This window comes from Erpetoichthys calabaricus, chromosome 9 (assembly GCF_900747795.2).
Source record: "Erpetoichthys calabaricus chromosome 9, fErpCal1.3, whole genome shotgun sequence".
Lineage (NCBI taxonomy): Eukaryota > Metazoa > Chordata > Cladistia > Polypteriformes > Polypteridae > Erpetoichthys > Erpetoichthys calabaricus.
Window position 1 is genome coordinate 73,909,519 of NC_041402.2, and position 22,372 is coordinate 73,931,890.

The following is a 22,372-nucleotide window of genomic DNA, read 5'->3' on the forward strand; positions in this document are numbered from 1 at the left end:
ATCCATCCATCCATCCATTGTCTTCCGCTTATCCGAGGTCGGGTCGCGGGGGCAGCAGCTTGAGCAGAGATGCCCAGACTTCCCTCTCCCTGGCCACTTCTTCTAGCTCTTCTGGGAGAATCCCAAGGTGTTCCCAGGCCAGCCGAGAGACATAGTCCCTCCAGCGTGTCCTGGGTCTTCCCTGGGGCCTCCTCCCGGTTAGACGTGCCCGGAACACCTCACCAGGGAGGCGTCCAGGAGGCATCCTGATCAGATGCCCGAGAAAAAAGATTATATAAATATTATTATATAAATAATTATATAAAATACAAAAAGATTAATTTAAGTATATTTTAAATTGGGCTGGGGGAGTGTGCTATGAGATGGACTTGCCGCTACAGCTGTCAGAATGGGCAGTGGCCCTCCATGCCCCTGAAATAGAATAAAAGGATCTTGACAATCAGTATATGGGCTGAGTATTACTATTTCCAAGATACCATCCACTCATTACCAACCTCTTTAATCCAGTTCATGTTTTCTGTAGGCTAGAGCCTATCCCAGCTGAACTAGGCATTAACCAGAAACCAGCCCTTGATGGGGCACCAGCTCATTTCAAGCCACTAGCTATGAGCTTAACTTGTGTGTTTTAAAGGGGGAAAACTGGAGTAAAAATATAGAGATAATGTGCAGCAAAAGATGTCACAGATAAGCATCACAATTCAGTTCATACTAAAAAACACAAATTACTTAAGATTAAATATTTTAAAGATGGATGTGATAAATTACTGGAAAAGGGTCTGAATACTTTTTGCAAGGCCTTCAACACTTGCTCCCTGAGGTGCTCCAGTATTATACTCTGCCAATTCTGATACACGGTTTCTCAGCCTCACAAACTGCTGTCTGTTGGTCAGGTAGTCCAAGATCCAGGAGAATGGGGGCATCAAGATTTAAAGCTTTGAGCTTTTCCCTCAGTCGATGGAGCAGAATGGCGTTAAAGGTACTGTAAAAACCAAAGAACACGATCTTTTTTATAATCAAGTGGTTTAACGGACTGACTGAATTTACTGCTAACTTCACCATACCTGCAGTCTGACGAGTCAACTGCAGATTCGCCTTTACATGTAGCAACTACATATTCAACTCGTAAATAGTTTTCTCTAGCATTGCTCCAGGATCTCAGCTCTTTCCACCGCACCAAGGGCCCTTGTAAATAGATTACAAGAAATTCTCGCGCACACTCGTACAGGGGACCAAATTCGAGTGGACAATTAATCTAGTCTGTAAATCTTTGCCAACGAGACAGACACACGGAGAGAATATGTAGAAGTCTGACACGGACGTGAAAGTCGAACGTTATATCTGAGCCTTGCAATCATTAAATAAGCTCTTGTCACTACCATCCGACCTGTTTATTCCAAAACCCAAATTTGTGTGCACTTTCAAACGCTGACAGATGCAAATGCGGAAGTGGGTTAGGATCATATGATCAAAAACGTCACGGTCACGTGACATTTCGCAAGATACGGGTCTTCCAACATGGCGGTGTGTATCGCAGTCATCGCTAAAGAGGTGTGCATTTCTCACCTTTTTTTTTCCTTCAATTTTAATTCTTTCCGATAGCTTTTTACTGGCATAAGAATGAATAAGATAAGCGGTCCGAAACAGGCAGGTGTTTAGACGTACGGTACCTATCTGTCGTGTTAGTAACGCGGCGAGTGTCACAGTTAACTGTATTTTATACTCCTTTTTAAATTGCTATAATGCTGTATACTTTTGTAGCGTCGTGACCGTTGATACGAAAACAGGTCCATTCAGTTCTAGCGAGGGAGTACTCACATTTTGAAGGTTGTTAGCGTCGTATATTTAAATTTGGTGTGTTTTGGTAGCGTTTTATTATCTGTACACTCCACCCATTTTTGTGTAATGTTAACACATGTTCGGATCTCACCCGGACCTTGGCATTTTGCATGATCTTTTCGCGCCTTACTTATTTGTTTTTTCACCCTTACCTAGCGACGTACATGTTAAGTAAATGAAAATCGTTCCCAATTTAAGTTCGGAGCCCACCGTGGTTCCAAGCTCTGGTTTTACCAGTTTCCCAGGCTGAGTCATGATAGCAGTAATTGTTCTCGTTGAATCAGTAGGTCGTATTTAAACTACTCGTAAGTACTGTGATATGTTCCTTTTTAAGACATGTATACATATTTTGCTATACCTTTAACAGCTTAACCGCATTTTTGTCGCTGACCCGTTAACACATCCTTTTGTGTGGAGTTTGCTTCCTTAGTTTGTATGTAAATAATTCAAACTCACGAGGGGGCAAAGGACAGTCAAATGCTGAAAGGCTGCAGCTCCTGCTGAAACATAAACCCAGACCATCTATATAAGTAAAGAACGTATTAAATAATCAGAATCCGGAAAGGAAAAACATGATGAAAATCTTAAAAGGTAATTGCAACAAAAGAAACACTGAATTAGCCCCATGCTTACTACGTTCCTTGTCAACATTAAAACACCCATTTTTTATAATTTTTCTGATTGACACCAAAACACAGAATCTGTAAAGAACAGCTTGCTTAATTAAGGTAGGCGTGCAATGAAATGCAAATTCAGATAGAAACCTGCAGTCACAGTGAGCCCACAGGACAGAATTTAATAAGAGACTGTTAGATTATGTATGGCCTTGTTATTGGCCCAGTGTGGATGTATTGGGAGACAGTCGATGTGGTGCAGCACTACAAGAAAACTAAGGCACAGTCATTGAGAACAGGCCAGATTTTGAGCTTAACATAATGCATTTATAAGTGGCAGACATGACTTTTCTAAATTTCTTTCTCAACTGTTTTAAAGTGGAAAAAATCATAATGACACTTTTTTTATATGTCACCTCATGTCATTTTCTACCTCTCTTAATCCAGACCAGTCTCATGGGGTGTACTGGAGCCTATCTCAGGCTAGCACAGGTAGGAACACGCACATATGGAAAGGGTACCAGTTCATCTGAGGCCGAATACACACACACACTAAGGACAGTTTCCATTGCCAGTTCACCTAACGTTCATGTCCTGTGGAGGGAAATCGGAGCATACGGAGGAAATCCACACAGACACAAGGATGATATGTAAACTGCAGGCTGGGAGGACTTGGGATGCAAACTGGCCTCTTTACTGCGAGACAGCAGTATTACCACTGTTTTTATAGGTCTTTTATTAAATCTTGCTACAGTATGTTTGCTTTTATATGTTGGTTTGGCAACCTCAACATTAAAAATAAACAATCTTAATGTAACAATTAACAGTAAAATTAATAGGTTTGCAGTAGAGATCTGTCATTTAAATTTTTTTTTACAAACAGCTTAGAAAGGCGGCCAACTCAGTTCTGTCAGACAATAGCCAGCCATTCTCTTTTTTGTGAATTTGTGTTGCCATCAGTCCGCAGATTTAGGTTTCCAAGGGGATAAAGAGCAACAAATTTAAGAACTCTTTTATACCTAGAGCTATAAGCATTTTGAATTCTGTTAAGTCCACGCCACATTACACAAAATTTCTCCCAATTTTCAGTGATAGCCTTGATTTAATTAATCTTTGTGAGTCATAGGTGCGCCTCTGTGAATCTGGTTGTCTAATGTGACATACCCAACACGTCAATCCAACTCAGCCATGAGTTGCTCCAATTAAAAAACAGGTTTGATTTTGTCTTTAGTTATAAGGGTGGACTCTGTCCATTAGAGCTGACAACTAACGAATGCTTATCTAGCAGACAATGCATTTAATGTAGGGTCAAGGAATAAGGAACGTGAATGTTTTGGATATCACAAACGGAACAGAACAGGGGGGTATTTTTCGTACGTGGATTAGTCCTTTAGCCGGATGTAATTGTTGACGATTTGGCCTGATCCTGGATCTGTCGGTTTTGCGAAACTCTTGCAGGAAGTGTTGTCATAGCAACACATCCTAATCCTCAAACCTGCTCGGAGCAGGTTTGTTCTACGTAAACAAGGGTTAGTTTACACACGTAATCAGTGACGGTGCGTGGAAGTCATCAGTCATGGCTTCGCCGTTCATGAATGAGCGACCAATAGATATTAGTGCGCAAATTATACGAAGAGAATTTCATATAGAGAGGGTTTTGCACGATCGGCAAGATCCTTTATTGCTCCTGAAGGAAATTCTTTTCGAAAGATACCGCTTTAGCCGAGGGGGAATATTGTACCTCAAAGATTTATTAGCACCTTATATTCGAAGTCAAACTCGGCAAAGTCGGGCTCTCACAACCACACAGACAGTATGCATTGCTTTGAGATTTTTTGCAAGCGGCACTTTTTTTATACACTGTAGGCAATGCGGAAAATCTATCTAAAAGTGCAGTTTGCCAGGCAATTCGTAAAGTCTGTTTGGCTCTGAAATATTTCCTTCGGCTTTTCATTGTGTTTTCTGGACACCTGCGTGTGCAGACAAAAGAGGCGTTTCATGCCATTGCAGGTAGGCAACACAGGCAAAAACACCCACAGTTCCATGAAGAATCTCAATCAGCCTAACATTCTCATTACCAGGGTTTCCAAATGTGATTGGGGCACATGGGATTGATCAGAGTGGAGTTTGATCAAACATTATTTGGAAAATGTACCTCTCCTCCTGATGAATAATCAGACACAGTGTCTTCATCAAATATTTGACCTTCGTCAATATCTCGTTGGTCAGACACAGGTTCAAGGGATATGACATTCCCTGCAACTGACGCAACAAAAAAAGAGGGCTATATGGAACATACCTATGGCACACATAGAGGACAAATATATGCAATGACCATCCTATACCTGAAATGAAGTGACCACTGCATCCTGCCACTGGTTCTGAGGAGGAGCTTCCCCTTGGAATGCCCTCAGAAACAGGGCGATGGGCATTTTGCTGGAGAGCTAACTCTTCTGCAGGGGTTAGGTCTGGACCGCATAGACGTCCACCTGTTTTTTGCTTGTCTGCCTTCGTATTGGCTTTAAAATTAATGTTTTTTATATATGATTATGTCAACAATTCTTTAGTTATATACCAATATTTACCAGTTTGAAGTATATTCTTGTACTTCACTTTAACCTGTTCCCATGTTCTCCTTGTGCTCACGTTTGATCTGGAATTATGACATATTAAATAATAATTAATCTGACATATAGGAAATGCTGCATTCAGTAAGTACAATGCCCACTACTTAGAGTTTAATTTGTCGGCCACTTTTTGCCAGCCGTCTTTTCTGGTCTGGGCTGCTTTTTGCAGTGTTACCCCTTGTGCATATTAAATCTTGAAATTCTTCATGTCCTTCAAATAAAAGGTCTTGCACCGCGTGTGTGGAAAAAAAATGCGCCCGTTCTTTCGTCATTTTGTTACAGCCTATCAAAGACTTGATCATGTTTTCTAGACTCAATATATATGGGCTTTTCACTCAGCGTGGGCGCACGCATTCATCTTGTATGATTAGATCCAGCTAGATTAATCTAATACATGGCTGCGTTTGAAAAACCGACCTATCCCGGATGAGTGTCACCGGCATTAACTTATCCAAGATGAGGCGCCTGATCTCGGATGATTTAAGCGATGTACGAAAAATACCCCCCAGAAGCCTAGCTCTCAGGTGACTCATGTTTCACACACCAAAACAGACTGGAAAACAGGGCAGATATTCCGGATGAACTCTTAGTACCTTTAAGCCCTTCATACAGTGGCATATCTGTAAAACAGCACGGTATTAGTTGTGAGAAAAAGTGGTGAGCACGACGGCACTGGAGGATTGGCACTCTTGTCAATAAATGTGACATGCATTAATAGATAGATAGATTAATGTGGTCCAGCAATGCAATTAGCAACCAAAGTCGGCAAATCTGACATAGCCCCTGACTAGAAGTTTTGCAGTGACGTTGACTTTATGTGTAGGGATGTTGCTGAATTATTTCCGGTACTATTTAAAGTAATTAATCTGTACTAATCTTGAGGGTGTGTAAGTAAAATACTAGTTGTCATTTGTATCCTTGCTTATTTTCTTCTATCCGTGTTACTGTGCAGTACTTTTTGTACTTTCCTGCTGCAAGCAAATGTCCCTTTGGAATAATAGTGTTTATGATGATTTTTCACTTAGGATTAGCTCAATGCATTAATGGTTAGTTGAGTGGATTTTGATATTGCAGGGATCGGCTGCAGCCAGGCTGATTAGGCTTGAGCACACTGAAAAGATGGGTGGATTTGGAGGTTTAAAATTTTGAAACGAGAATTTTTTTTTTTTTGCATGGGAATAACCAACATCCCCATTGACTTTCCTAGACAAGCTATTTAATTTCTGTTTACTGTCTTTTGTTTTTGTAGAATTATCCCTTATACATCCGGAGTATTCCAGCTGAGAATAAACTGAAATTCCATTACATGGTTCACACATCTTTAGATGTGGTGGAAGAAAAGATATCTACTGTAGGAAAAGCTTTAGTCGACCAGCGAGAATTATACCTGGGTCTGTTATATCCAACCGAGGATTATAAGGTGTATCCTTTAATACAGAGTGCAAAATAAACTGGATGGGGTACTTGCCCTGTCCCTAGTGGGGGGACATTCATCATTTTGCAACATGACTTATTGAGTTTTCCTTTACTGAGTGCACAGATACGGTTATGTTACCAACTCCAAGGTAAAATTTGTCATTGTAGTGGATTCTTCTAACACAGCACTGAGAGACAATGAGATTCGGAGTGTAAGTGGAGGAACGTTGTGACTTGTCAATCTGTAAAAAACTTTTAACAGCTAATTTAAAAAACATTTTTGCTCTTTGCAATGAATTTTACTTGATAAACTGTTACAAGAATTGATGCAAATTTTTCATTTTTCTTTAAGATGTTTAGAAAGCTTCACAATTCATATACGGATGTTATGTGTAATCCTTTCTATAATCCAGGAGACACCATTCAATCAAAGTAAGTAGTAGGTTGACAGTTACACGATTTGTGCATGCTTATTGTAATTGTGGGAGATGTCAGCCTTTTAGATGAATGATGGTACTAGGAATTTGGGTGATGCGCAAAATGATTCATTTCATTAAGTTCACCAAAATGATTTGAATTACTGATTTGTTCATTACAAAAACAAATAATACTATTCAAGATTTTAAAGTGGACTAACACAGTGTGGCATCCTTAACCCCCAGACAATATAAAAAGCAAGCAATAAAATAACTCATACAGAATAATCAAATAAGCAAACATTTTTATAACTTTCTTTTAAACAGTATGTGAGTGCTTACATTTTATGAATAAATAAAATTGATTTTAGTTTTGGATTTATATAGTCTATAACCTACATTGGGGAAACTAAGAATTTGCTAAAAAGTCAGATACAATCAACATCTTCACTTAATGGAAAAAAAAAATCAGTCAAAACCAACTATTTTATGTCAACATTTTGCTAAGTCAGGTCATGAGCCGATTATGTTCTGCATTCAACATAACCAGGGCTGGAACAAAACTCTCCGAATTAAGAAAGAATTGCAGTGGATAAGAGATTTGTACACTTTTCAACTGTAGGAATTAAACAAGAAACAGTAAGGGATACAATGTGTATGACAATTCTATGTGCCTGTAATATGCTGTTAGTGTGTGCTGCTGTTAATATGCAACTCAGTAAAGTTGTATTGTGCAGGTTACAATTGTACATGTATAAATGTAGCTCCATTAAATTAGCAGTTTCCAGTAGATGGCCCTCTACCGCATATACCAGTCAGTGAACTCCATGGGATGCGTCTGTTGTTCATTCCACTGTTCACTACACAAACCGATTCTGTGAACTTGTTCAACATGCTGTACAGAGGTGAGCGCGAGTCTCTTGTCTGCAGGTACTGAACAAACATGCAGTGGTACTCCAGATCAGCTGGGGTCACCCTGGTTCATTTAGTGGACGGAGATGGTCCTAGTCACTCAGAGTGAACTCATCAGTGGGAGGTGCTTGATGTCATCTACCAAATCAGTCATTGGCTCGTTGTCATCATGACCATTTTGCTGAAACGGTTTACAGATGGGCTATTTCCCCAAAGACAGCATTTAAGTGAAGTTAAAAGGATAGCTCCAGACTGTCATGGAATGCAACATAAAACATGGCACACACTGCACTAAATTCATGCAGAGACCAAGTACCAAAAAAAGAACTAAATTTGTTCATTCACTACACATCATTAATGAACAGGATATATAAATTAATGTAACACTGCAGTCAGATTTAATTTCAGCAAATGTGACAGGTTTTTTTTTTTTTTTTTTTTAATAAATTAGAAGTCACTTCACTAATTTTAAACAGCCTGCTACTTTCTACAGTGTACGATTTGTAATAATGTCTCATTTTTCTTTAATTTACAGGTCTTTCGATACAATGGTATCAGGGATGATGCTACAAGCATGTTAAAATAGTCTTCTAAACAATCTCTTGTACATAGTTTGTTATTGTATATTGATGTTTATCAAAAAATATTTCTGCCAAACATTTCCAAGTAGTGTTTTTGTGTGACAATTCAATTTTCAGTTCTCTGATATGGCCTTTGTCCCACCTTTACAACATTTCTAAACACATTTTCATAAAGAGCATGTAGTTCAAAGTGCTTCATACAGTCATTTGTTCCAACACTGGGAATTTGTCATGTTTAGTATTTTAAAAGAGACAAGTGAATATTACTTTTTCTATTTAGAGCATATTCAGAGCACAGGTAGTTGGTCAAAAATCAAATATGGTGTGACAAATTTAAAAAAAGGCAATTGAAAACAAGTTTAAATACAGAAAAGATATCTACTGTAGGAAAAGCTTTAGTCGACCAGCGAGAATTATACCTGGGTCTGTTATATCCAACCGAGGATACAGCAGGAGTACAGCAGAAGTTAATGATGAAGTGTCTGGTAGTGGACCCTTTCAGTACAACACATACTGTATTGGTAATTGTAATGCTGTAATGTTAGATTACAGCAGATGTATTAACAATGAAAAAGACATGGCTATACACTGTATACATGCATATTTAATCAGGTTTCTGAACCATTTCTTCCCAGTTACAGAAAGGAATTGCTCATTTTAACAGCAATCACTAATGTCATGCTACGCTGAGGGCCCACTCATACCAGGCCAATTTTTTTTTTTTTTTTTTATATAAAAGCAGTGTCAGGCCAACTACCATGTACATCTTTAGGATACGTCTGGAGTATTGAGAGGGCTAATGATAAGAAGAGCATTGAAGTGCCACACAATGGTAGAACAAAGTGTCAAAAGGCAGGTATATCTGTGTTTGAGCCACCCATTTAATGAAGAGGACACTCTTAATCTCAACTAGGGTTATATAAAGTCCCGCAATCCCAATGTCCTAATCTACCACTTGATTGTGTTCGTGAAAATTTGTACTGGAGGTTAACAGCTACCATTTATTTACAGATACTGAAATCATTAGCAACACATACAAGATCTAGGATTACGGTGATGATCAAGGGTGAAATTTGTAAAATAGATATAGAAACATTTGACTTATTATAGTTGGAATTAGTGCTGTACTTGTTTTAACACTTGTATAAAACCGTAGGATTTTTTTTTTTTTTTTAAAAAGTGTTCCCAAAATATTTAAATCATTCCATACCTTACATACCATAAATGACACTACTTTACTGGTCACACTATCCCATTAACTTACTTTTACCTTAATCTTTACTTGGGGCTTACAGAAAAAGAATTGGTACATTCTACAACCCCAAATCAGAAAAAGTTGGGACAGTGTGGAAAATGTGAATAAAAAAAGAAAAAAGCAAGTTATAAATTCTCCTCAAATTTTATTTCATTGCAGACAGTATGAACACAAAATAATTCATGTTTTTTTTTGTCAACATCATTTGATTTGTAAATAAATCTCCATTCTTGCCATTCAGGCTTGCAACACATTTCAAAAAAAGTTGGGACAGTGCAGCATTTACCACTTTGTACAGTTCCCCTGTCTTTTAACAACACTTAAAAGATGTTTAGGCATTGAAGAAATCAAGTGACTAAGTGTTGCAGGTGTTAGTTTGTCCCATTCTTCCTGCAAACAACGTTTTAGGTGCGCAACAGTACGGGGTCTTCGTTGACGCATTTTTCGTTTCAAAATGCGCCAAACATTCTCTATAGGAGACAAATCAGGGCTGCAGGCAGGCCAGTCAAGCATCTGCACCCTCTTCCTACGCAGCCATGCCTTTGTTATGCGCGCAGTATGTGGTTTGGCATGGTCTGGCTGAAATAAGCACGGGCGTCCCTGGAAAAGACGTTGTCTTGAAGGCAGCATTTGTTCCTCCAAAACTGAGATATACTTCTCAGCATTGATGGTGCCTTCGCAGAAGTGCAAGTTACCTTTGCCGAAGGCACCGACACAACCCCATACCATGACAGACCCTGGCTTTTGGACTTGTATCTGGTAACAGTCTGGAAGAAATGGACGCCGTGTGCTGCGGATCAAAGAGGAAAAGGACCATCCAAAAAAGATGTGAAAAACCGATTCGTCTGACCACAATACACGCTTCCACTGCGCAATGGACCATCCCAGTTGCCTCCAAGCCCAGAGAAGTTGACGGCACTTCTGGACACTATTTATGTAGGGCTTCCTTTTGGCACAGTACAGTTTTAGCTGGCATTTCCTAATGTAACTACGTACTGTAGTGCTTGAGAGTGACTTCCTGTAGTCGTCCTGAGCCCACGCAGTTATATCATTTATTGATGAATGACGGTTTTTAATGCAGTGCCGTCTGAGGGCTCGGAGATCACGGCCATTCAGTTTAGGCTTGCGCCCTTGGCCTTTGCGCACGGTAATTTCTCCAGATTCCCGGATTCTTTTCATTAGGTTATGCACTGTAGAGGGAGAAATGCCCAAATCTCTTCCTATCTGTCTTTGAGAAACGTTTTTCTTCATCATTTCAAAGATTTTTGCCCGCACTTGGTGGCAAACTGGCGATCCTCTGCCCATCTTTGCTCCTAAAGGAGTAGGCCTCTCCTCGATGTTGCTTTTGTACCGAATCATGATTGCGATCACCTGTTAACATCACCAGTTTCAAATCACATTATTTAGTTATTATTACTACCCCTTAATTGCCCCCATCCCAACTTTTTTTGGAATGTGTTGCAAGCCTGAATGGCAAGAATGGATGTTTATTTACAAATCAAATGATGTTGACCAAAAAAAACATGAATTATCTTGTGTTCATACTGTCTGCAATGAAATAAAAGTTAAGGGAAATTTGTAAATTACTGCTTTATTTTTTTATTCACATTTTCCATACTGTCCCAACTTTTTCTGATTTGGGGTTGTATATTGTGTGATGCTTAATGTGAAGAAAAACAAGTTAAACTGAATTCATATCACTATTACGACCTCTGAATGCCAACATTTAAAAACTGACCCTTTGTCAACAGAATGATCCAAACACAGAATGGAAAAACTGCATTCATTTCAAACACTCAAAATATGCCTAGAAATGGAGTGAAATTAAGCTATTTTAAAACTGAAGTATGAATCCTAATATAGTAGATTACTTTCACCCTTAAGAGAACTGCATTTTAGGCCCTCCAACAGGTTAGGTTATATGCATTTACACATTTTATTTACACCCCCCCCATTATCTAAGAAAGGGGGGGGCGGAAAAACTGTTTCATTAACTAAATAGTTTTACATCCCTTATTTAAAATCAGATTCTTGTTTTAAATGATCGAAACTTACTGTACATGAACTTGTGTATAAATGTTAATACATTTGTAGCTACCTTCAATTATTGTAACATAACATTCTCAAATCCAGTTAATCTTGCAACAGCCAAAAAGTTAAACCTTGGCAGTAAATCTCAACTTTAAAAATTCATAAGGCCAAGACCTTTAGCCACATTTTTGAATGCTGTAACCATCACAAGGTAAAAAAAGATTTAACAAAATGTATATGGACACTTTTGCCAGTTTAAGTTATTACAGCCTAGACAAAGAGCCCGTTTTGACAACATAAGATGAAACGGGCGCGACTTTGTCAGCAGTGTATGAACAACAAAGAAGTTGTTTTGTAATGATTGTAGTCCGCTTTACTCATTACTGTACAGGCTTGTACTGTTAGTTGATGAATTTTCCAGGCCTATAGTATAATACTGAATGATTAATGTTCCAGTACAATATGGAATAGTAATAAGTATAAGCACCACACACCTGATATAGGTGTATTGAATGAATGCGTAATTGAATCAGAATGCGTAATTAGGCCTCAAGCTGTAGTCGAAATCACCTTTCAGGCCTCTAGAGCTTTAATCGAAGTCGCCTTTCTCTTTGAATTTTTGCGGCCATAAATCCGCCGCCTGCCGCGATGTTGGGGTTGGATGTCGGCCTCGTAAGGTTTTTTGGGCAGCTGCGCAGAAGACGCATTCGGCTTTGGACGGACGTGAGTAAGTGAGGAGGCAGGTGATTATAATAATTCATTACATTTATATAGCGCTTTTCTCAGTACTCAAAGCGCTATCCACACAGGGAGCGCTTCGAGTACTGAGAAAAGCGCTATATAAATGTAATGAATTATTTTTATTATAATCTGTAATAACTGGCAAAAATGTCCATATACATTTTGTTAAATCTTTTTACCCTGTGATGGTTACAGCATTCAGAAATGTGGCTAAAGATCTTGGCCTTATGAATTATATATTATACGCACACAAAGCTGGTCTTATCTTCAGGGTCAGGGAGAATTTTACGGCAGTCAAGTCAAAACAATGTTTTTTTTCTTAAGTTGTAAATATAAAACTCCTGTTTTCTTATCCAAAAGATGACTTTCTATTAAAGATACCATACACAAGATCTGTGTAAGCTGGCAGCCCTTCAACTTATATGTTTCTAAAGTAGCACCAAACATTGAATCCTCCACATAATGAATCATAGTCAAGATGTAAAATAAAACTGATGTATTTTATTTACTTATTGCTTCTTTTCTTCAGGGGAAAAAAGGAAAAAAAAAAAAAAGTCATGTTGGTCTCCTACAAAATCTCTTGTACAATTTTTTTTTTTTTTTATAAATATAAACGTCATGTCCCACTCACATCTTGCATTATCCTTTATGTACTTTTAATGTGGAGATTACCAAGATGAAGTTCTTTGGCCTCCCCTAAATATAAAAAAAATAAAGGTGGAGAAGTTAGGTTTTAATGGCAATTTACAGTAACTAAATGCCGTTTTATTTGTGTTAGGACTGCATGTGAAGACCAAGCCGACATACAATATTAACAATATTGGTGGATTATTAAAACTTAGACATTATACATTAGATTACCATTATCTGCAAATCGGTTTCATTTCACTTACAAAGATAGCTCTTGGAAATTACTTCATACAAATGTCTACTGTCAGACACGCCATGGAAATGGTGGACGTTCAACATATTTGCAAACCATAGATCCTCATGCAAAATATACCTACACATTGATATTTTTCTTGAATAAATGGTTAATCAATGCAATCTACTGTGGAAAAATCCATCCCTTGGGAGCTGGTATTGCACCCATTAGCAGAAATTACTTCTCGTCTGTGTTTTGCTTAACATCCACCAGTCCGACACCAAGAGATTTATGGGGTTTCTTGCAAGTCCTGCCATTTTCAAATCCCCTGCATTTCAATGGGGTTTGAATTGGGGCATCCTTCCATTTCTTCATTTTGAGAAATTCCTTAGCAGATTTGCTAGTGTGCTTCGGATCTTCATGTTGAAAAGTCCATCTTTGATTCAACTTCAACTTTTGGACAGATGGCCTGATATTCTTCTCAAGCACTTTTTGATATGATGCAGGATTAAAGGTTGACCTGCGAGCTGGTCAGGTCCCCAAGGTAGCATATCAACCCCAAACCATAACATGCTTCACAGCTAGTAAAAAGTAGTTTTCCTGAAATGCTTTTGGTTTGTGCCAAATAGCCCTATCTTTCACCCGTCTGTCTAGAGCACAATGTTCCAGAAGGTAAGGTCTTTGCCTAGACCTTCAAAGACAAACTAGTTTTACTTTAATGTTCTTCTTGGACAGCAAAGGCTGGGAGACATTGCAAATAGGTCAAATTTGTACAGTCTTTGAAAACACACTTTGAGAGTGTCTGCAGATCCTGCAATTACATTTTTGGGTTCTTGGAGGCTTCTTTTAGTATCTGTCTGCTCTTGACCTGAATTTGCTGGGCCAGTCCTTCCCGAGGGCCTTCGAGTGCTCTTTTGATCCTTGCATGTGGTTTAAATGACAGGTTCCAATGATGAGATGCTTCTTTAGAGTATACAGTTGGAACCTAATCTGAAACGCCCGATTCGGATTTTATGGATTTGATACATGCAAAGATGCATTTACTTACAAATCTGCAAATTTTGTTATATTCATTCTCCTAAATTACCATATCCACTTTATTATTTGTAGGAATGTTTTGCTCGAAGATCTGGGGCCTCATGCCTTGTATAGAACACACTAAAACATGGCATGTGGACAAAACTGGAAATGTGTGAATGCACAAAATTAAGACGCATAAAACTAAGCAAAGGTCTATGCACTTTCCCTTTATAAATCAATGCGAATTTAAAAAACACACATGCACAAGCTTATAGCTCCACACTGACCTCACAGAATTGTGCCTATTTGAATATGCAAATAGCCCTGTCCATTCAGTGTTTTGTTAAAAGATAATAGCAAATGTAGGATTTAAAAAAAAAAAAATCTGAATGAAAAATGGAGGTCCTGCTCAGTGAAGGTAAGGAAAAACATACAATTTAGTGGCTTAAGCAGTGGTATAACCAACACAAGGAAATTGGAGTGGCACAGAGTGGAGGAGGCACTCAAAAGTTAAAGTTCACAAAGTTGCACAATGCCCAAAATAAAGAAGTAGTCAGATAAAAGTGGAAAGGCGAGTTGCAGCCCACTGTCTTGAGTGTCAACACCACTGGAGGAGGTAATGGAATTCTGGGGCTCACACTGAGACATTTTCACATCACAGAATTTTCATATTGAAGGCTTTCCATTTACATAAGCAAATTCATTTTCTGAAGGTGCCTTTATAGCAATATAGTCAGAGCAATCAACTGCACTCAGATCTGGAAATCAGGACGTTGCTGCGAATTGTGCTTTGATGTTTGCCCATTCAACTACAGTGTAATGAAATCTGACAAGTGGAGAATACCATCCCATACAAGCTGGCATGGCATGACTCGGATGACAGAGAAATACCCGATTGGTTAGCCAGTTCACATTGAAAAGCTGCATTCCATGCTCCATTACAGTGGGGCTAAAAAGTATTTAGTTAGCCACCAATTGTGCAAGTTCTCCCACTTAAAAAGATGAGGTGCCTGTAATTTTCATCATAGGTATACCTCAACTGTGAGAGACAAAATGAGAAAAAAAATCCAGAAAAATCACACTGTGATTTTTAAAGAATTTGCAAATTATGGTAGAAAAGTATTTGGTCACCTACAAACAAGCAAGATTTCTGGCTCTCACAGACCTGTAACTTCTCCTGTAAGAGGCTCCTCTGTCCTCCACTCGTTACCTGTATTAATGGCACCTGTATGAACTCGTCATCAATATAAAAGACACCTGTCCACAACCTCAAACAGTCACACTCCAAACTCCACTATGGTCAAGACCAAAGAGCTGTCAAAGGACACCAGAAACAAAATTGTAGACCTGCACCAGGCTGGGAAGACAATCTGCAAATAGGTAAGCAGCTTGGTGTGAAGAAATCAACTGTGGGAGCAATTATTAGAAAATGGAAGACATACAAGACCACTGATGATCTCCCTCGATCTGGGGCTCCACGCAAGAGCTCACCCCGTGGGGTCAAAATGATCACAAGAACGGTGAGCAAAAATCCCAGAACCACACGGGGGGACCTAGTGAATGACCTGCAGAGAGCTGGGTCCAAAGTAACAAAGGCTACCATCAGTAACACATTACGCCGCCAGGGACTCAAATCCTGCAGTGCCAGACGTGTCCCCCTGCTTAAGCCAGTACATGTGCAGGCCCGTCTGAAGTTTGCTGGAGAGCATTTGGATGATCCAGAAGAGGACTGGGAGAATGTCATATGGTCAGATGAAACCAAAATAGAACTTTTTGGTAAAAACTACTCGTGTTTGGAGATGAAAGAATGCGGAGTTGCATCCAAAGAACACCATACCTACTGTAAAGCATGGGGGTGGAAACATCATGCTTTGGGGCTGTTTTTCTGCAAAGGGACCAGGACGACTGATCCGTGTAAAGGAAAGAATGAATGGGGCCATGTATCGTCAGATTTTGAGTGAAAACCTCCTTCCATCAGCAAAGGCATTGAAGATGAAACGTGGCTGGGTCTTTCAGCATGACAATGATGCCAAACACACCGCCCGAGTGGCTTCATAAGAAGCACTTCAAGGTCCTGGAGTGGCCTAGCCAGTCTCCAGATCTCAACCCCATAGAAAATCTTTGGAGGGAGTTGAAAGTCCGTGTTGCCCAGCGACAGCCCCAAAACATCACTGCTCTAGAGATCTGCATGGAGGAATGGGCCAAAATATCAGCAACAGTGTGTGAAAACCTTGTGAAGACTTACAGAAAACGTTTGACCTCTGTCATTGCCAACAAAGGGTATATAACAAAGTATTGAGATGAACTTTTGTTATTGACCAAATACTTTTCCCCACCATAATTTGCAAATAAATTATTCAAAAATCAGACAATGTGATTTTCTGGATTTTTTTTTCCCCCATTTTGCCTCTCATAGTTGAGGTATACCTATGATGAAAATCACAGGCCTCTCTCATCTTTTTAAGTGAGACAACTTGCACAATTGGTGGCTGACTAAATACTATTTTGCCCCACTGTACATCGTTATAGATGGATTACAATCCATTGCATTAAAAATTTGTCAACGATATGCAGTTAATTTTCGTGTGTTTGATAAAGCCTGCATAATGGACGCAAATATATAAAAAAGGAAACCCACACAGAAACAGTAACACTGCTTTGACACTGGATGCCACCCATTTATAAAATGGAGCAGAAACATGCGTACGCAAGGTCCAAGACTGCTGTGAAAATGTGTGTGGCATTACACCATTTTCAGTTTTATACATCTCGATGGGAGCATGGAAATGGGTGTACACAACATGTGTTTATGTAGGATATCGTTTGGACTTAATTTTCCTACAAAATGTGTCTGATGTTTTTGTTTATGCTAATATCAGAGCATGCTTAAAGATGGTGGATGCACGAACCTGAAGAAGCGGCCTCGATGCCTGGGCTGGTAACCACCATAATACCTAGAGAATCCAAAGTTGCGGCCTCTGTACCGAGGAGCCCTTTGACCACCTCTGTCTGTAGTGCTTATGCCTGGCACATTAGTTCTCTTTGGAAGCACCTGAAAAAGGAAACTTGTATGTCAAAAAAGCAAAGCAACCACCCTACCTCAATGGCAAGCTAAAATACCAAAGGGCATAAAGATAGAAGTGAAAAGGGCACACAATTTTAGGATGTTTATTTGGAATGAGGGTGGAGGCAACCCCCACACAAACATTGACCAGGCTATGTTATGCCAACTGAAGAGAATTCTACTACTACTTAAGAGCATTATAAATTAACACATACCTTTATGACCCTTCCTCTGAACAGTGTCTCATCAAATGTGATTGCAGTTTTCACAGAGTCCTCCTCTGAAAATTCAATGTATGCAAATCTAAGAATTTTGTACAAGAGGAAAGTTTAACTTTTTCTGTTAAATAAAAAACGCACCCAATCAAGCCAAGGTTATATTTATTTACCCTTTAGGATGACCACTGAATTTGTCACACAAGATAGTTACACGATTTACTGGACCACATCCACTGAAGTGAATTTCCAGTTCATCTGCTGTAGCACCATAATCCACCTACAAAAGGAAAAAAAAAAATGCTGTAACTAAACCAAAAATAAATAAATAAAATCAGTCAAATTGCTGGCCTGTTGATAGATAGATATAGATAGATATCTATCTTATATAAATTAAAAAAAAAAAAAAACCATATACATGAATACATCATGCAAAAAGAAATGAAGCATTACTTTGCAGAGCACGAGAGATCACAGAGAAAATCTTCAAACTATGGCAATAACTTACATTGCCCACATAGACCGATCGGTTATCTGCATCCATCTTCTCTTCAGCCGTCACTGGATAAAACACACCTAACATTTATAAAGATAGGAAGACGTCCGTGAATGTTTGTTAAAATTATACAAAACCATTTAACGTGTAATTAAAACTGATCATTTAAAATGCTTTATCCTTTAAATACAAAGCGCATTAAATCTGAAATCTCCAAGGGGGGTTGGGGGGGGACTTTTCATAGGCATTAGAGTGAAGGCGAATTTCTTGCAATATTAAACCAATTTTTCAATCTTCAGGTCCATAATAAGACAGTGGTACATTGCTTCTTTGGTGGCGGTAGAGCCAGAATTTGTGCAGCAGGAATGAAAGAGGTAGATATATTAAGTCTAACCTCTGTGCACAGCATTTCTTGATGAAGGGTCTCTCCTATTCCACAAGACCCTAGCTGAATTATGTGGTTGGAGTCAGGGAGGAATTTTAGTGGTGCTGGGGAGATTACAAAAACAACTGGAGTTGTGTTACTATAACAAAATGGCTTACTCAAGAGTAGCTGTGAATTCCTGTATTTGTGTTAGCCATGGACTGTCCACAAGGAATACTGTGGTCAACCTCAAATCTCCTCAATGTACCTTGTGCCACAGGTCTATAATTGACATGTAGCTGCAATCGCTGCATCTGATGCGGTTATGTTTTACAATTTTGGGCAGTCAACTGATTAGCCCTTAGTGGTGAGGTGTCTAAAAAGAACAGAATGACTGTTGGACAGACATAACCGGTCAGAATATCAGATACCTCCATTCAGAGTGGATTCAATTCCCACGTGTGGGGGAGCTTCTCCTGCAGTTCTGAAGAGGTCATTAGGTTGTGGCTAAAAAAGGTGCCAGTTGTGCTGGCAGCCAAACTGTACTTAGGTTGACACAAGGAGGGAAGCAGTTTAGACAGGCTTTTCATGCAAAGTTAGCAGCAGTGTCTCCAGATTTGGCTGGAAAGGTCAGCAGAATTATGTAGGGCCAGTTAGGAGTTTCAGACAGCCTCAAAGAGGTCCTGGTAAAGTCCAGTGTTTCCCGACCTCGGTCCGGAGGGCACACAGTGGCTGCAGGTTTTTGTTCCAACCGGATTCCTAATCAATGACAACACCCGATAGCACTGAGCTCATTTAATTAGCTGGTACTTTTTTTTTTTTTTTTTCTCTTATTCAGAAAAGCACAGCAGCATGATTTTTACACTTAAGACATTTAGAAAAATTTCTGCTTTTGCTAGAGATTTAAATGCTTAACTCTCTTCTATTGATTTCATTAGATTTTGCCCTCTGTGCAGTTTTTCCCCCTTCAGTGTATCTTATTAATGAATTAAAAATAAGCAGAGCAGACATGCTGGCAAACAACACTGAATAGTCAAAGGCTGCAACTACTTTAGCATCAGACCCACTAATTAGTAAATAATGGATTAAACAAATAAGTAGAACACCTAGAAAAGTAGAATGAAAATCAAGATGAAAATATTGTTAAAAAGAAAAAAAAAAAAAATACATAACTGCTTGATATTACTAATTTCTGTATTGTTCCCAAAACACAGAACTTGGGAAATGACACATCACTTAATTAGCCCAGGAGTCCAACTAAAAACAGAAACTGGTTGGAACAAAAACTGCAGCCACAGTGGGTCCCCAGGACCGAGGTTGGGAAACACTGTTCAGTCACTTAGGAATTGCAGGCAGGACTTTGTTCTCAGAAAGTTGTTGCCCTCTGCTGGGGTCACTGGAGGTGGCAGGATCATTTTGAAGAACTCCCGATGTTGATGGGTACATTTGAGAAAGCACTGTCATCATCATGGCAGTGGCTGCTACAGTGATTTAAAGCTCCTTAGTGGGGAGCATGCAGGGGTTGGAGAGATCCAACCAGAATGCTTAAAAGCACTGGATACTGTAGGTTTGCTACCATGTCTGTTCAGTATTGCATGGACGGCAGGCAGGGAGTGTGCCGCAGTACTGGCCGTGTACTTTTTTTTGGAGAAAAGGGGCATATTTCAATCAAAAGGATCAAATCCTACTCCTTTGGGTCCTTGGGGCAGTCTGTACAGGAATGGAGACTTCAGCTGAAAGTTGAATCTCAGACTAAGAGGGGCAATGCGGATTCTTTCCTGGTGGTGGAACTCTGGTGTACACAACTGAGGGGTCATGGCAGTGTGTCAGTTATTTCTCAATGTATTTTGTATACTTGGAAAAGGTGGGGGACACACTCCACACAAAACCTATGACCATGTTCTCTATGGTATCTTGTGGAAGGTACTAACAAAACACAGGGTTCCACAGTTACTACTTTATGCCTTTTGGTCCCTGGATTTGTAGAACCAGATTTGTATTCACATACTTGGCACAAAAGGATGTCTACTCCATGTGTGTGTTGGATATCAAGTGGCTCTATGGTCTCCCGTCCTATTCACGAGTTCCTTAGACAGGATGATGCACAGCAGAGGTCTGGAAGGTAGCTGGACAGCCTAAGGTCTCCTTCCATCTGTTTTCTGCTGATGTCCTCTTGCCCACTGCCTCACTCCCAATACCGTCTCTCAATAGCCAACCCTGAAATTAGCGGGGTTTGACAGGTTTTTCAGAAATTTCAATATGTCAGCTTGGTGCACTTAAATGGTCAAATCTGGCTCATACAAGCCCATAACTGATGTACTGTATATGGCTTCTAAACAGACTAAAGCTCTTTGTTAGCTGAACAGCACTGCCATTACTCCAGATTTTCAATATTATAATTTTTAAACAAAGCAGTATAAAGATCAACAGTAAATAAGAAATCAATGTTCACTGCGTCCTAAACCCAGTGGAGTTAAATGACAGTACTAAAATTAATCACTCGCTACACAGGGCTGTGCTTCTAGTAAAGGCACTCTGATGGTTACATTGAGGATTTAAGCTTTCACTTGGGTCCCTCGACACATACTGACCTTTGTCATTTTCAAGGACATTTGCTTTCCTCAAGCATCCGCTCTCATTTCATAAATGTTTTAAACAGAACTAAAAAAAAAAAAAAAATTAAACAAGGTAGTGGATATTAACTACTTTAGAATTTATTAGAATGGTCCGATTTTCTGCAATAACAGGTCATAAAATATGGTGTGATCTTCACTTAGGTATAGGAAAACCCCAATTTGCTTGCACCAACACCACATTAACATTCAGTCTGCTATGGAAAAAGTAAACAAGCCCTTGAATTTAATGACTGGTTGAACCTCCTTTGGCAGGAATAACCACCAACAAGTGCTTCTAATAGCAGCAGATTTGATCTACACCACAACAACATTCAGGAGGAATTTTGGTCCATTCTTCCTTACACAGCTGCTTCAGCTCAGCCACATTCATGGGATGACTGGTTTGATGGACTCTTCTGAGGCCACTCCACAGCATCTTCATTGGGTTAAGGTCTGTGCTATGGCTGGGCCACTCAAAAATTCAATTTTTTTGAAGCCATTCTGTAGTCTATTTACTTTGATGTTCACTGTCATTGTTCTGCTGCATCACTAAACTTCTACGAAGCTTCAGCTAGGAGATAGCCACCCTGATAAATTGGAAATTCATTTGACCCTTAATGAAGGCAAACTGTTCTGGCCCCAAGTAAGCAAAGCAGCCCCAAATCATGGTGCTCTCCACTGTACATCATTGGGATGATGTTTTCATGGTGCCCTTTTTGCATAATATGTATTCTTGCATATTCTTCCTGAACAATCCAACTTTAGTTTCTTTAGTCTACAAACATAACCAGTAACTATGTGGAGTACCAGGGTTGTGTTTGGGGAGCAAGGTGGTTTTCCCAAGGGCTTTCTCCTTGGTGTCCTCCTTCCAGCCAAGGATACCATGCATTGTTCAGTGTTGTGTATGGCAAACTTCTGAACAGAGAGGTTGACCTGTCCCGATGATCCCTTTGGGTCTTCAGCTGTTACTCTTGGGTTCTTTTTTACCTCGTTGAACATTCCACATCGGGGGTCCTCACACTCTGTTCTGGGGACCTCCTGTGGCTGCAAATTTTTGTTCCAACTAGCTTGTTTTTAATTGATAAAATTAATTCTGGGCTAATTAATTGGAATGGTTATTTCCCAGATACTGTGTTTTGGGAATAATATAGAAATTAGAAAACTGTTTGGTTAAAAAAAAAAAAAAAATATTAAAACATACTAAGCAGTTATATGGGAATAATGCATTTTTTTCTTCTTAACAGTACTTTCATCAGGATTTTCATTTTGCTTTTCCAGGTGTCCTATTGTTCAATCCTTTATTT

At 39.3% G+C, this 22,372-nt stretch overlaps 2 protein-coding genes across 2 annotated transcripts in view; one reads left to right on the top strand and one right to left on the bottom strand.

Annotated features, from left to right (window-relative positions):
* Positions 1–1,464: 1,464 nt before the first annotated feature.
* trappc2l (trafficking protein particle complex subunit 2L) lies at positions 1,465–8,482 on the top strand. Its single transcript, XM_028809748.2, has 5 exons — positions 1,465–1,548; positions 6,327–6,499; positions 6,618–6,705; positions 6,846–6,925; positions 8,357–8,482. The coding sequence occupies exons 1-5, from the start codon at positions 1,516–1,518 to the stop codon at positions 8,400–8,402; spliced, it is 420 nt and encodes a 139-aa protein (XP_028665581.1). The 5' UTR covers positions 1,465–1,515; the 3' UTR covers positions 8,403–8,482.
* Positions 8,483–12,843: 4,361 nt separating this feature from the next.
* Positions 12,844–22,372, bottom strand: part of pabpn1l (PABPN1 like, cytoplasmic) — a 37,430-nt gene continuing 27,901 nt past the window's right edge. Inside the window, exons 3-7 of the mRNA XM_028809750.2 lie at positions 18,102–18,169; positions 17,767–17,873; positions 17,594–17,681; positions 17,224–17,366; positions 12,844–13,125 (exon numbers count right to left, since the gene is read on the bottom strand). Of these exons, the coding sequence (XP_028665583.1) occupies positions 13,098–13,125; positions 17,224–17,366; positions 17,594–17,681; positions 17,767–17,873; positions 18,102–18,169 (434 nt within the window). The 3' untranslated portion in view covers positions 12,844–13,097. The remainder of the gene's footprint in view (positions 13,126–17,223; positions 17,367–17,593; positions 17,682–17,766; positions 17,874–18,101; positions 18,170–22,372) is intronic.